This window comes from Crinia signifera, chromosome 7 (genome assembly GCF_055691185.1).
Source record: "Crinia signifera chromosome 7, ASM5569118v1, whole genome shotgun sequence".
Lineage (NCBI taxonomy): Eukaryota > Metazoa > Chordata > Amphibia > Anura > Myobatrachidae > Crinia > Crinia signifera.
In genome coordinates, this window is record NC_139223.1 from 49,222,714 (window position 1) to 49,239,198 (window position 16,485).

The following is a 16,485-nucleotide window of genomic DNA, read 5'->3' on the forward strand; positions in this document are numbered from 1 at the left end:
CAGAGCTTCCATGCCCCGGTATGACCATCGCCTGTACTAGCTGGCCTGTCAGTGACCCTCGCGGCCCAGTTGTCTACTGTGCACCATCTGTGTGTGGCTGAGTGTGACTTACTCACTGTGTGCCACTGCCATCTACTGTGTGTGCGCCCTGCCACTTGGCGCTCAGAGCCATCTACTCTGTGTGTGCGCACGGCCTGGGGCTGCAGACGCACAGCCGTGAAGTCTGCACCTGAAAGCAGGATCTGGAGCAGTGAAAGGTTCAATGAGGCTCATGTAGAAGAGGGTTGTATGGATTTGGGATTAGGTGGGGGGCCCCAGAAATATCATTGTACAGGGCCCCAAGATTTCTGTTGTCGGCCCTGGCCCTGCTGCATCCTTATAGTATATGTTTTCCCCACTTCCCACGGTGCCTGTAAGAAAATGCATATATTACATAATTGCAGAGCTTATCTTTCACACATGTAGCAGAATCATTGTAAGGTAGATAAAAAAAACCTGCTGTTATAATCCTTGTTCATAAAACGTCCTAATGAGAATATAATACTGTAGACGCATGGGTCTTCAAACTGTGGCCCTCCAGATGTTGTAGTTTCACAACATCTGGGGGGCCACAGTTTGAAGACCCATGCTAGAGCTTATTACCATAATTGTTCTCTTTCTTTATGTTCCAATTCAGACCATACAAGAACTGAGGTGTTGGAAGAGCTCACGCTGAATTCTAGAAGATGCGCAGTGTAAAAGCCATGCAGAACAAAGCGAGACACCTGCTGTATTTCTATGCTGTATACAAATCTATACCACCTGCTGCAGCACTACCTTATGCACAGCTAAAAGCTGTATCACTTGCTATAATCCTATGTAATATACAAAGCTATACCATCTGCTGTAACCCTACACTACTCTATATACAAAGCGGTACCATCGCCTTCAAACAACTGTTGGATATGTGGTGAAGCTCAAGCAGACCTTTACCACTGTCTATGGTTATGCCCTATAATTAGAGACTTTTGGGTAAAAATTTGGAAATTGACCATTTGGTAAAACATCCGTCGCCGAAATGGGCACTCTTTGGGATTTCCCCTGACAATTAGGCCATGACCAGGGGTAGCAGACCTCCTTTAGCAGTTAGTGCAGCAGCATAAAATACTATTTTACAAGCTTGGACACCACTTGAGCTTCCATCACTAGGTTTATTTAAAACAAAACTTTTTTTTTTTTAAATCTTTTTAGAATGGAGTGGATGGGAGTAAGGTTGGAAAATGATAAAAAAAAATTAAACTTTTTTTTATGAGGCCACGCCCCCTTTTTTGCTGCTGTGGGGGCATGAATAGACATTGTGCGCATGCGCACAGCATCTATTCATGGGTGACAGATGTTGGCCTCGGGCTGGAAGCAGGAACGCCCCCAAAAAACGGGACATTCCTGCGGAAAGCGGGACAGTTGGGAGGTATGCTATATAGCAATACTATCAACTCCCAATAAAACACAATACTTTGCGTGAGTCCTTAATCATTACTTTGGTGGAATATGACTAGAATGATGGGAGGTGATCCACCTATTCAACTGTGATCCATTCTTTTTTGGGTGCCTGTGTAGTGGGGAGACGAGCGCAGAAATGATTTACTCATCGTGTATGATATTTATTTGTGTTGTGAGTTAAACCGTCCTATTTGAATTGGTAGGGAAAACAGAACTATAATGGCAAGTATGTACCTGCGGTTTCCAACACTAATGTATATGGTGTGCCAAAGTGAAAAGGAGACTTTTGCTGTAGCGGCGCTGTATCTAATCGCAGTGGGTTAATGTGTTTGCCGATAGATGGTGTGGCATTTTTCGAAGTTGCGCATATGTAGTGAACGGCTTCGCCTCAGTTTCTACATTCTACGTAGGTTTGCGCGGTCGGATGCAGGATGCAGTAAGTAATCTAGCCCAAGGAAGCCAAAACTGTTGCAATAATATCTCAAAATAAACATTTATAGAGTTAACTGCATAGATCAATGCAAGCAGAGAATTTAATCAGAAATATAGATGGACCTAGAACCCCCCCCCCCATCAAACTGTCAGAATTGAAGGAACTGGAAAATGTTAGTATCCCATTAAGTCCTATTGGTTGGACTGTCTGTAACTCATAGATCCACCTCACCTCCCATTGTAGGAGAGTCCTTCCTCTGTCTCCGCCTCTTGTATCGGGAGGAACCCAATCCATAATTTTCTAGTGGATGGTAGAAAAGTTATGCTGAAAATCTGGCAGCTGGGCGATCCGATCATTTGCCCTCCAGGGTTGCTTGGATGCTGGACCACTGCAAAGCAATTCTCTCTTGTCGGGTAGTCTTGTTCACATTAAAAAAAGCCACAGGGGCATCTGATATAGAAAACCACATGCTGGCTAGTACAAGTTCATTGATGTTAAATTAAGAATTGTTTTCCCAAATGTGGATGAAGAAAATGATTTCCAGTTTCTAATCTACTGCACGTATTCCACCCTAAGCATGTATAATTGCCGGATTTACGTGTAAAAAATGCTTGGGCTTAGGGGCTTTAAAGCCAGATCTATCATTATGGACAACTGTGTCCCTGATGTCGCCTCCCCGTCTATAAGATGGCAAAATAGTACTATTCAATGCTGGTAGAGATTGATCCTGGTGTGGATGACAATAGGCCAAATTTATTTAGCTGCCTTCATCAATTCTGTGCTGTTATTGGAATAATCCTTTGTCCATATATTCCTGTTAGTTATAGTGTCTCTTCTGGGTGATAGTAGGATTCTTCGTGGTTTTTAGATAGTACTTGAACCTTTGCTTTTTAAAAAACAAAGTTCAGCTGAATAGCCTCTGCTTAAAAATGTGAATATCATTATATCCATTTGTGAAAAAGCATTGTGCAAGTTTCTGCAAATGTGAGAAATTCTCTCAGCTGGGAGTAGGCTAAGCCCCACTTAAGGAAGGAAGGGCAATCACTTCCAGCCAATAAAATGGTATTTCTGTTGGTTTCCTTACTATATAAAGATCTGTAATTCGTTGTCCCTGGATAAAGTAACAAATACATCGAAATTTTGAAAAGTCAATGTGAAAGGAAATATAATAGCAGGATCCAATATAAGATCCTTATAAGTTCGGAAAGACAGGTTTGCAAGGATATGAAACGCTGGCACGTCTAGCAGGTTATGATTTCCATTCTGTTAATAGGGATTGGGTAAAAACTGGGACAGTTAAGTTTGGGGGAATGAGGGGAAAGGGATTATTAACCCTGTTCTGGCTGACCCGAAAGAGGCAATACCTCAATGCTTATAAAAAAGGATCAAAATCTGGGTTATCAAAGCCAGTAATATAGTAAAAGGGTAACTAACTATATTGGGTGCGATCAGTTTCTATATATCCAAATAGGATCCATCCCAAATAGAGTGCACTTTCCCAAAAATATCACGAGATGGTAATAGCCACCCAGGCATACAATGAATAAAAGATACTAGGAAACCAGTAAATAATATACTATCTGGTATTTATTAAATCCTAGTACCGTATAACATTAATGTGAGATGGTCCATGTGTGATATGGGAATAAAAATTGCTAAAACACCTTTTTAGCAAGATTAGTAGCTCTGTGAGAGAGAGCCAAGATAGCCATCAATTAACCCATGAGTGGCACGCAGAAATAGAGACTGCGCAAATTAAGTCTGGGATTCAAACTGCAGATACCTAGATACCCAGAAGCCACCTAAATAAGAAAGTGCATGTAACCACACAACAATATCCACAAAAGATGACATGAAGTGCTGACAATCATACCCACATAAGTCCATTTAGAGCGGGAATTAAAACCTCTAAAAAGGACATAGAAAGGAAAAAACACCTCCTTGACTGGGAATTAAACCCAGAAAAACACAGCAGAACCAATCCACAGCATCATTTGTAGCCAGCTCAAGGGGAACTTTTATCCCTTCAAATATCACATTTCTTTCTTTCGTGCTATTGCACATCACTAATGTATGTTGCATGTATGTACGTCTAAAGTCTTTTTAAACTCTTAAAGTCCCAGAAGGAGATCACCCTGTGAGATTCTATATATTAAAAAAATCGACACAGGAGTTTGGCCTCTCTTCTTTTTAGTCCTAAATACAAATAAAAGTTAAATTTTTAAATAAAATTCTTTTTGGGGCAAATTACCCTCCCCCAACAACTTTCTTCTCTTTCGGTGTGCATCCATAGTGCAATTCTTTCTCTCTCCAGTTCCTAAAAACTGGGACAGTCTGGACCAGCCCCATGCAGCAACAAGACCCCAGAATTCCGGACTGGACATCAAACTCTGCATTCCGGTGCTTGTAGTGTCTGGCAGAGTGTGTCCCATCCAGGGGGTGGGGGGGGTCTTGTTTGGGGGGATGCCTGTGGTAACTTTCATCAGGGATATAGGGAAGGCAAGAATACAGCCTTGTCATGTGGTCCAGACTGTTCCGGGTTTTGCTACATGCCCAGACCATACAGGGAGGATTTATTCTCTCCCCCTCCTCTCCCTGGTGACAGGTGTCACAGGCAGCCCCCTGGACAGGCACCATCGGACCAGACACTACAAGCTCCAGAATGACAGATATTGATGAATGGAGCCTGTCCGGTCCAGCATTCAGGGGTCCTGTCTGGTTCCAGTTTTTACCCATGTGTTGACCAGTGTTATTAATAGCTGCCCTCCAAGTAAATTTATAATAATTATATATATATAAATATATATATATATATATATATATATATATATATATATATATATATATATATATATATATATATATATATATACATGCAGATACTAAAACCTATACCCCACTATTGCAATAGTCATACTTGCCTACCTGACCCTCTCCATGAGGGGAAAAAAATGTTCTGTTCCTTGACTTCTCTGGTGAAGTATGATTGCCAACACATGTGGTGAGTAATTGATGACAGGTGTTTCACCATAGATGATGGCAATCATGCATTATCTGGGAAGTCCAGGAATAGTATTGGTAGTGGGGGGTGGATCCGCACAGACTGTAATTCATACCAAATTATTATTTAGACTCATGTTAAGACCAATATTTTAAACTATTGAAGAAAATTCTACTAGTCATCAATTGGTGGTGCGCCCAAACATTCAGAAATTACAACTGAATAAAGGGGATTGGCTTGCAAAGGCGCAAGTCAAAAAGGGCAAATGTGCTTTTTGGGCGCACTCTTTATATGTATTTATGTAATGTAATGTTAATTCATTAAAACTTAACTTTTATTAAGACTTTACCTAAAAGAAGGATGACTTTTAACTCTATTCATTACAGAGAGAAATTTTCTCGAATGAAAGAGAAAAAATTATTAAAAAACGTTTTAATGAATTAACATTACATTACATAAATACATATAAAAAGTGCGCCCAAAAAGCACATTTGCCCTTTTTGACTTGCGCCTTTGCAAGCCAATCCCCTTTATTAAGTCCAGGAATAGAGCATTGTATCCCTCATGGAGAGGGTCAGATAGGCAAGCAAGTATAACCATAGTAGTGTTATGGCTGAGAGTAGGGATGGGTAAGCATATGATGTTTCATCGGTAACATCAGATTTATAGTTCCAATGTTTGATGTTTAACCCTGCAATGTTGAGGATCCAATGCTTCCTCAACATTGCTAGATTTCTCCCCCAATGTTTAACTCAATTTTCCAATGATTTTTCTTTTGTGTGTCACTGTGTGGTGCGGTCACTGCTTTCGGCAGGCAGCTCACTCCTTGTTTTATAATCATTGACGACTTAAAAAACAGATACAAAACCGTAACACACACTGGGCCAGATGCACTACGCTTCAAAAGTGATAAAATGGAGAGTGATAAACCACCAGCCAATCAGTTCCTACCTGCCATGTCACAGACTGTTATTAAAAAATGTCAGGCAGGAGCTGATTGGTTAGTTGTTTATCACTCTCCATTTTATCACTTTTGAAGCTTTGTGCATCTGGCCCTTTTTTGTTATTTTCTATGTTCAACTTAAGTTATTAGCCTTTTGCTACTGTTATAAATCAAGTTAAAAATGGTACTTCCTCATCTTTGCGGCCACCACTTACGCTATGGAACTTACATCGCGTACGGCAAGCCGCAAGGGTTATTTTTGGGATCCACGCCATTAGTAATGTTGTGGCGAGCGAAGCAAAGCGAGTCACCGAGCCAGAAGCGTGGTGAGCAATCGTGAGCGGACAATCGCGATTCACGTAGCACGCAGCTAACGTAACTGGCATAAGCGGTGGCCGCGAAGATGAGAAAGTATCTTTTAAAATATTTAAAAATAGCAGATTGTGAGCTGCTGTGAGTTGTTGCAATAAAGTTTTGCTAGTTAATGCTGAATTTGTTTCCCCTCCGTAACAAACTATATTTACCTTAAAACATGAATAATATATACAATGTGTGTGTGTGTATAAACTGTAAGCCACCAACAAGATAAACTTAATAGAAGGAATATTTATCATTTCAGAAGTTTATGAGTGTATTATATGCTTAAGTAGACAGTTTATTAAATAAAAATATAGATACATCGGTTAACATTTTAGAGTACCAATGTTTAGGTAAATTATGTTTTCTCTAACCAATGTTGAAATTGAAAAGCATAATTTAACTGATGTTTTCTTTCTGTCCCATCCCTAGCTGAGAGTACAGGTATCACGTGACAAGGCAGTCCACATCGGGTCATGTGACCTACGCGGAAGCGGCTGCTGGATGAGGCCGAAGCTGGTGTCTCTGTGGTGGCGGTGACGTCACCTGCAGTCTGTTTTCCCTGTGAGACATCTCCGGCGAGAGACTGCTGCACCTGTCTCCCGACATACCGGGAGACAGCCACCCAGAAAGGCAGCCAGCTGACGGCCGGAAGCTAACAGCAAGGTGGCATTGTCTGAGGCCTTATGGTGTACAACAAAGACCAGACACCAAAGGACCTGAAACCCTCACCGAGAGCAGGAGACACAATGAGACTGCAGCCCCTGCCCTGAGAGGTGCCCTGTACTGAAGACTACAGACAGAGGGAGACTGGCATGAACTGGGGTCTGTACACAGTAGATTGGGGTCTGATATGCAGTAGGGAATATTGCTGACTTCATTACTATCAGGGGAGATGATCCGCAGTGACAGACACTGCCCCATGCAATAGCATTATCAGCAGCAGCAGCTCCTATACAGAGACTGTGCTGCTGCTGGTGGTCCCAAGGGGTCACCCAGAGACCTATACTCACCCCCCACCTCAGATGCTCCCATTCAGAGCCTGGCAACCTACAGTAATACAGCCAGTCAGTGCTTCCTTTGTTAGAGAGATCTGAGCCACTGGCCCACTAGCTATGGACTCTGGGGGTCCCAGGGTATACTGACTGTAAGGCTCTGCCATCCACGACCCTGTAACCAGGAGCGTGCTGGTGCCACACAGATATATTTGACAAAGGGAAAAAAAAATAACAAAGTTTAATATTTACATTCTTCCAAAGGTAAGCTGTTCTATTTCTGGGCTAAGAATCCGGTACATCAAGAATGACCGGCCTGCATTGCTCATAGGACTAACTTTCCCTTGGGGGGGGGGGGGGGGGGTGTATTGTACTTATTCATGAATATTTGTTGCCTTTCTTTTTTTATTATTGTTTATAAGACAGTGTATAAATTACTGAGTACTAACTGCAGAATTGCTGCACCCAAGAGCTTGCTATCTGTTCGTCTTTACTGGCCTTTGGAATAGGTGTTAATGGTAGAGTGTTATGCGTAACCTAGATGTGCGATATGCTTCCCAGAGATGTGCAGGTCCCCTTTATCTTGTGTCTAATCATTTGTAAATATACAATTGATATATTGTATATGTCGAAAGAAAACACTGCATAAAGAAAGTTCTCGCAGCTGCTCCTGCACAGAATTACCTGCAGAGTGGAATCTACTTACTTTATGAGTCATCTACGTACCCTTTAGCCAAAGTATAAGAAATGTGCACATTTACTATGTGTCAATAGCGTAGCATTATAATCTATTGTTCAGAAGACCCGCATCCCTCCCACCCTACAGAAGTAAGATGTTTAATCTGTGATACAAAGTGCACAACAGATACTACACCAGTTGTAATTCAGACATTGTCGATTTGTCGTGTTAAGGCCCCCATTCACTGAGCCGATTTGGGGCGATTCAATTCGGCCCAATTCGAGTCCGTTTGATGTCCCCTCAGGCACGGTGCGCATTGGACCTGAGTCGGTGGTCGGACCTGCTGGCCTTCTGACCTTGGACCTCCCTCCCGGTGGTGTGCTGGACAGGGAGCAGGGTCGCATGAGATCCATCGCAACAAATTGTGATGGATTGCATGCATCCCTGTCACCCCAGCGGCTTGCGTGGTATTGGCTGGCCGTACACTGCTGCGAGACATCACAGCATTGTATGGCCACCATTAGGGGCCTACACACAGCGCTCTAAACGAAGCTGAGTGATCTGTCAGGGCCGGTGTTCTCTGGTGAGAACACTGACACTGGCGATTGTAGATTTATCCAGCATGCTGGTTATTAATATGAAAAAACACCTTTAAACCCCTCTCCCCCCCCATGATATCATGTCAACTTCTTTCATGTCAACCTTTTCTATGATGACTTAATGCTTGTGTTGACCTAGTGACTGTCGACTATCAAAATCATACGGAAAGTTAGACAAAATTTCAGTGTTAAGGAGCTTGTGCTTCTGATGCGCGGGACCCATGAGGTCAGCGTCGCAAGTAAAATATATATATATATGTATTTTTTTTACTACGGAGCAGATCGTTATCAAGGGGAATGCTGGGAGAATGCAGAAAGCAGCATGCCCTCCTCCCTCTCTGGCATCGGCATGTGTGTATGTGCTTGCCATAAAATTATTTGCTTTGTTTTACTTGTTTTAATGAGAAGTGATATATAAGTTGTGTAAACATAAGCTGGGAGATCGGGGCTTGGCACTGACACGTACTGTATGTTCATGCGTTTATATGTTAGTAGGAGATATCCCAGCTCCCAGTAATACAACACTGGGAAGGATAGTGTGTGGGTGGGGCTTAATGTACTGTATGTGCGTGCATGTATATGTTAGTAGGAGATATCCCAGCTCCCAGTAATACAACACTGGGAAGGATAGTGTGTGGGTGGGGCTTAATGTACTGTATGTTCATGCGTTTATATGTTAGTAGGAGATATCCCAGCTCCCAGTAATACAACACTGGGAAGGATAGTGTGTGGGTGGGGCTTAATGTACTGTATGTGCGTGCATTTATATGTTAGTAGGAGATATCCCAGCTCCCAGTAATACAACGCTGGGAAGCATATTGAGTGGGTGGGGCTTAATGTACTGCAAAGAAATCATGTACGTTCTATATGATGTAATGTGCTCCAGTTGTAATTTATATAGTTATCAGAAGTTGCCAGGAATTCCATGACTATGGAGTCACAGGTATAACTGGATTTATACAGGCCATAATCACTGATTACAATGACATCACAATCCACATTTCTGCAGATTCTATTTACAGACATTACAGCGTATAGTAGCATTACCAGGGTAATGCATCCCTATGGGGAATTAGTCCTTGCCTAGATCAGTGCTGATTACTGATACTTTTTATCCTATAGTCACGTCTATGTTGAAACAGTTGTGTTTAAGTCCGTCCTGTTTTATTTTGTGCCAGATCTAGGATCTTTCTTGTTATATAACCACCATCAGTAGAACGTTCAACCTTTTCAGATTAGCCACCCCTTGGACATGGTGACTCACTCTGCTTTGCTCCCCACAGGTTACTATTCCCAATAGATGTCCATGTGTATAGTACATAAAGCACATCCTACATTTGGGACAATGTAACACAACAAAAAGTTCACCATTTTCATGTCGTCTTTTGTGTCTGTCGGACTTACAGTACATCTGCCAACATTCACCTGTTGACCTTTTTGTACATTGTCGATCTATCATCTGGATAACCTCAGTATGTCTCCGGACCAGCCAAACGCACTCCCCCCGCCTCTGTGCACGGCTGCAAACGCGTACACAGCCACGCACACAGGGAAAATGATTCACCATCAAATGATTTCCCCCAGCACCAAGTCTAGACTCACTCAGCGCTGCGAACGCCGCGAGGAGAAGGAGGCCGCTGCTGATGTCAGTGTTTGCTGCCTTCGGTCAGATAGTTCGTGCATGTGCAGTCGTTCACTTATCGCTTGGGCAGCTAATCGCAGCCCAGCAAGTGGGTCTGGATTAGGCCCAAAGTTTAGGCCCCAGCGTGTGCAGTCTTTGCGTAACCCAGAACATACTATAACCGTGCCATAGAAACAGGCTGATAGAGCCCAGTGCCGATGTCACACGCCTGAGTTTATAATGATACTCCCGGAAAATGTCAGGTTACCACCCCCAAATGCTTGCCTCCTGTCAGTCCAACAGCGTCCAGCTTGCAATTTAAAAAATGTATTCAAATTGTTGTCACTGTTTGGCATCACGCATGCGCACTGTGATCCGTATGCATGCGAAGTCAGCATCGTTCAGCATGGGAATACGCACAACAGCACTCGGGTCTGAATAAACCTCTAAAGTCAACTGCACAATGTGGACATTTACAAAAGGTCAACATGAGTTTCTCACCTGAGCAAGTGGACCCCTAATTAGTGTATCGTTTCCAGTCGCATGGCTGGCTTCGCTCACGAGGCTTTGGGCCAGGCGCCTAGCTCCTTACTGTACCCAATCGGAAAAATTCTTAAAAATCTCCTGTCGATCTTATGGTTGGGTCGATATTTTGCCAATGTTGACTTGGTTCTCCTTTTAGTGTTGACCTTTTACTGACAGACAACCTAGACCGTGTTTGCCAGCCTTCCTGATACTCATCCAAACTCTACTGTTACGACGTTGGATGTGTCCGGGAAATTCTAGGAACATAACACAGGGAGGCAGCAGCTGTAATGTGTTACGCTCATATGAGTAATCCACTATTACATTGCTGGATTTATACTTTTACATATAGATAGAGCATTTCCCTTTCAGTTTGTTGAGTCATCAATTTCATCAATTCCACTTGCTTAGCAATTTGTCTTCAAAACCGAGACCATTCAAATTGTTAGTTCTATGTATGGGGGTGTGAATAAATGTTTTCTAGGGAGCTAAAGGACATCACTGTCTGGTAATTTGTTGTTTTGGTGGTAGTAAAATAATTGTGTGTGGTTTTTGTAGGAAGTGCTAGTTGTGTGGAAAGATAAGACGGTGTGGTCTAGCAGGAGGGGGATGGGATGATGTCGGGGATATCTATTCAGCTGGTGCCCTGAGAAACAGATGGACTGTGTGTTCGCTGGCCTTCTTCAAAGCATAGTGAATAAAGGCTATTGTAGTGTATGCATGCAGTAATGTTATGGCATACATATGGCCCACTGCTGGAATACAGGAACTGCATCTTCTCTAGAGTCTTTGACTTATTGTGCAGTAAGAAGTCTCCTACCTTTAGCTTTCCGTGTGCCGGATGGCCTCCCGACAGTCGGGATTCCGACGGTCAGTAGACCGACATCAGAATCCCGATTTGTTAAAAGCTCGACTGTTGGGATCCCAACTTACAGGGGTATACGGTTCTTGGGTTGACATGCATTGAGTTGACCACTGAAGGTTGACACCTAGCAAATCATTCATGGATAGTTGCCAGGCCTGGTTAAAGTGCCCATGTGCATTGTTTATAAGCAGGTGTTCTAGCTGGCCAACATGTTGTAGGATAAAGGCTTGAGTATAAACTATTTTATTAATGTTTCTTGTAGACCTCATCCCATTGTCCTACTATCCTAACTGCAAACATCCTATATATCAATGTTGGCCCATTTAAGCAAGAGGGAAGATTTTGTCCTGGCCTGTGGCTCGGGGTCAATATTGACAACTGCAGGTTGCCCATACACCACAGCAGGGACAGGGATGTCTGCTGGCTGTGACTGCACAGGAGATCTTGCATATACAAGATCTTGCGTTTACCCAGCGGAGCTGACCAGGGGAGAGACACAGCCCATCAGCACTAGGCTATTGGTCTGTGGAGGCCTGGCAGCGATCGCTGACGGGGGAGTTTTCACTCTCCCACTTTGGCATCTGAGATAGTAATACATCTCCACCATGTGGATTTCAGGTGCCGGGTGACGGGCCGACAGGATCCGGACGGTCACTATACCGACATTGGAATCCCGATTGTTCAACTTCTCGACTGACAGGGGCTAGTCTCCCTCACGGGGGTCCACAACCCCCATAGAGGGAGAATAGAACCTGTTGCTTTTTTTGCGCTCGCTTCTATTTCGGAGCATCGGCGGCCGGGATTCCGATGTCGATATACTGACCGTTGGAATCCTGACAGTCAGCCACTCGTACCACCCCCGTGGATTTCTGCTTCTCCTCTGTAAAGAGGCAAAGCAGGAAACCGTATACCCATGCGTATCGTGTGGGTATAATGTATTTACCCAAAAGTAACCGCCAAATGGCTCTGATCATCTTTCAGATTGTAATTATTAATTGTATATGATTGCCCTTCATTTTAAAGCGGTAATCTTGTCTGAAATCCCATCCCTCTGCAAACTCTGACCCTATAGCATTTCCCCGCAAGTCTTCGCACTCAGACCCCACAGACTTTGTTGTTCTGTAATGGTTTTGTTTAATGGTCAAGCTATGGGTAGCTTATATAGTGAAATTTTTAAGCAATGATGGCACTTCTATATCATGGACAACTGCAGTGACAGCAACGAAAACCAAGTACAGTGCAATAGCCAGTGAATTCATATTTTCAGGTTTCAGTACATTAGCATAGTCTGTTCTCTATGTAAATTGATCTGTAATCTTTACTTTACAAAAGTAAGTCACATTGCTCAGGGTGCCACAGGGTGCACCTGTGGCCAGGATTTCCTGTACATCTGGGGCAATGTTGACCACCTGTGCCTCTCAATTTATTTGGTTATTACCAGTTATTTTTATAGCGCACACATATTCTGCAGCGCTGTACAGAGAATATTTGAACACTCACATCAGTCCCTGCCCCAGTGGAGCTTACAATCTGTATTCTCTACCACATGTACACGCACACACAGACATTCTAGGGTTAATTTTTGTTGGGAGTTAATTAACCTACCAGTATATTTTTGGATTGTGGGAGGAAACCGGAGTACCCGGAGGAAACCCACGCAAGTACAGGGAGATTATGCAAACTCCACACAGTTAGGGCCATGGTGGGAATAGAACCCATGACCTCAGTGCTAACCGTTACACCATCCGTGCTGCCCAAGGGGAATGCCTTCCGTGCCAGCCATACTGCCCTTATTAGTATATGGGCATGCATCCACTCCAGGCTGGGTTCAAAAGACCCATCTGAAATCGGCAACCTATCTCTACCCACAGGCTGCTATTAGTTTACATGACCACAACCCCCGCTACACAGAACGATTAGTGTGCATCCACCCCGACAAAATGTCTCGATATCCATCCATGCGCTGTGCGTTTGTTGATCAATATCTACAGCGTATACACAGCGTGCTATAGTCTGCAAAACGAGTCCGCAAACCCTTTGTCGCTGGTCATTTTCACACATCTCCTGTTTGTTTTTGGTTCCAAAATTAGAACTATTCCTTCTCTAAACAAAACTAAAATATTTGAGTAGTCCTAGTAACAATGATGGGGCAGCTCCCAAATGTTTATATGTTTTATCAGCTGCGTGCAAATTCCCTTAACCGTATATTCTCTGGATGATTCAGTACGCAGGGAAAAATCCAGAAAACATCCTTTCAGTTTCAATGTAATCAGAAAAAATACAGAGCAGTTGGAAACGCTGTTCTGTGACCCAAATACACTGTCCGTTCCGGGAGATTAGAGGGGAGATTTACCACAGCTTGGAGATAGATCAAGGACCAACCAATCCGTGTCTAAAGGTCACTTTACAGGCTGTACTTAAAAAATGACCATGCAGCCGAGCGGAGGATAAATCATTCGATGGTCACTCACTATCGTATGATTTTTCCAGCCTTCGGTCTGAAAAGTAAGTCAATATATTTTTTTTTTTTTTAGATGGCCGCTGTACTACAAATTCGGGATGAACGCTGACATCATGTCTGTTAGCAGTGAAACACCAAGCGTTTATGTGGGGACACCCCTAAAACTCCAGACGTTCCCCTGCCCACCTCCGTCCCTCCCCTTACTGAGCAAACTGCTCCACGAGTGTGGAATACGCCAGAGCCGTTCCCTCCTGGGGTTCGCAAATGTGCAAGCCCCAAACATCAGGGGTGAATTTGGCCCCTTTGTCTCTTGCGCTGTACAGTATTCTTTTCTAGAGCAGCACAGAATTGTTTATTTGGCATTGCTGCTATTGAGTTTGCAGCTTGATAGTCACAATCTATGTGATAATACAGAACATTGCCATTGTTGCCATATTTTTAATACTGTCTTCTAAACCCTACATCTGCACCCCAAACACGATTTGTTTACAGGGCACAGGGAAGTGGTACTGTGTAGTCAGCATATGCAAAGCAGGGATGTATCGCAGAACTATTTTTGGAAACGAGCAGCCTAGCTGCTGTAAGTGAGACATGTGATCGCCCATCTAACCAATAGATCTATACATACGCCTACAGTATAAGCTACATTTTATATATATATATATATATATATATATATATATATATATATATATATATATATATATATATATATATAATCTAGTGTATGTGTGCCTCCGAAACACTGCCATCTGTTGGCAGCAAGTAAAACCATCTCTCTCTCCTCGCAACTAGCTTTCGGAGCTTTTGCTTCGAGCAGGCTTACTACTAACACCATATGCTCTCTTGTCACGGTCACGGTTTAGGGAAGACAGTCCTACTATCTCTAGTGAGCTCCTTAAACTCTGTTTCATCCTATTTAAACTTCCATTGTAGAAAGATGACCCAGTCTTAAAAAGTTCTGCAGAGCGTTGTTCTTGTAACAGCTTTTTTTTTTTCCTGGTACGTGGCGGCTCAGGAGTGCACACTCTGCATAGCTTTGCACTAGGGCATGCGTGTCGCAATAGTCTGCGTCATTAGGCTCTCCCTTCCCCCAGCCTAGGTATTCCACTTGTACTGGTCGGTAAACCTGTAGGACACTTAACAGCAACAAGTGCTGTGTGCTCAGAGAGGAGCGCGCCTATGGCATTTTTACTTTATAAGGTCTGAATGGTGATTCGCGTGACGACCCTCCTTATCAGACACTGCTGGCAGGAAAGTTCTACCTCAGGTGGCTTTTCAGGTCCCTAGGTCTGATGACGAAGTGAGTAGCTGTCCGCATAGAGCGGTGCTTTGGAACTGGAGCTCTGGTATAGACGGAGGGATTATTTACGTACTCTTGAATGGAAATTGAGTTAGTGTTCTGGTGGAACAGACAATTCATGACTGGCTGACATTGGTTTTCTCTTACACAGCTGCTTCGGGGCCACCCCACACCCAAAAGAATTCACCATGGCCGTGTTCCGACAGCTGGGGCTCCTTCTTTGGAAGAATTACATTTTACAGGTGAGGGGGGTGATTGTGTGACACTGATTACTAGTGAGAAATGTGGGCAGCTTGCCAGCGTTACCTCTACACCCGAGCAGTGTTACAACTTTATCTGTACCTCTTCCTTCCACAGAAACGCCAGGTGGTGGTGACGGTAATTGAGTTGGCTCTCCCGCTCCTGTTTTCTGCTATTCTCATTGCCCTAAGAAAAAAGGTTGAGTCAGTGACCTACCCCAATGCAACGCTATACCATGAGATGGAATTTCCCACCATGCCTTGGTTCTTTTACTCCAAGAGAAACTGGGAGTTAGCGTACGTTCCATCTGACAGTGACGCTGTCCAGAAGATCGTAAAGACGGTGGAGAAGAATTTGGGAATTCGTATCCATGGTAAGGGCGCTTTGTTGTCATTTTTAGGATCCTATATTTGTTTCTAATGCTCTCCAAACCCTTGCCTTTTAAATAATAATAAAAGAATATGAATTTTATTTAGCTACTTGATTTTGGTGGGCACAGCCTTGTAAGGGTATATGTTTCTCTTTACCGTCCCTCCAGCCCGAGGATTTCCCACGGAAAGGGATTTCGAGGAGTTTATCAAACATGACAACCAATCGGGAAATGTGCTGGCCGCTTTGGTCTTTGAACACGCTTTCAACAACAGTGATGATCCCTTACCACTGCAGGTAATACTCCGGCAGAGACACTGCTATATACAGTCGACTTGGGTTATTGTAGTGGGTTCTACTATGGTGGTATTAAATCAACAATTTTCATGCCATTAACATAGGTCCGGTACAAGTTACGATTCAAATACAGCCCTCGTAATGCTCCGATGAATGAGAGAACTGGCCTCAACCCAAACGTAGATCGGAACTGGCGTACAAGGTACCTGTACCCACTGTTCCAGCTGCCAGGACCACGGGAGCAAAATGATAAGACTGGAGGCACACCAGGTGAAGATTGTCTTTTATACCTGTATGTGTGTGTGTCTGCGCTTGCCA

General features: G+C 43.4%; 1 protein-coding gene across 1 annotated transcript in view; it reads left to right on the top strand.

Annotated features, from left to right (window-relative positions):
• Positions 1 to 6,686: 6,686 nt before the first annotated feature.
• Positions 6,687 to 16,485, top strand: part of ABCA3 (ATP binding cassette subfamily A member 3) — a 51,061-nt gene continuing 41,262 nt past the window's right edge. Inside the window, exons 1-5 of the mRNA XM_083153023.1 lie at positions 6,687 to 7,038; positions 15,413 to 15,503; positions 15,619 to 15,874; positions 16,040 to 16,167; positions 16,272 to 16,437. Of these exons, the coding sequence (XP_083009149.1) occupies positions 15,450 to 15,503; positions 15,619 to 15,874; positions 16,040 to 16,167; positions 16,272 to 16,437 (604 nt within the window). The 5' untranslated portion in view covers positions 6,687 to 7,038; positions 15,413 to 15,449. The remainder of the gene's footprint in view (positions 7,039 to 15,412; positions 15,504 to 15,618; positions 15,875 to 16,039; positions 16,168 to 16,271; positions 16,438 to 16,485) is intronic.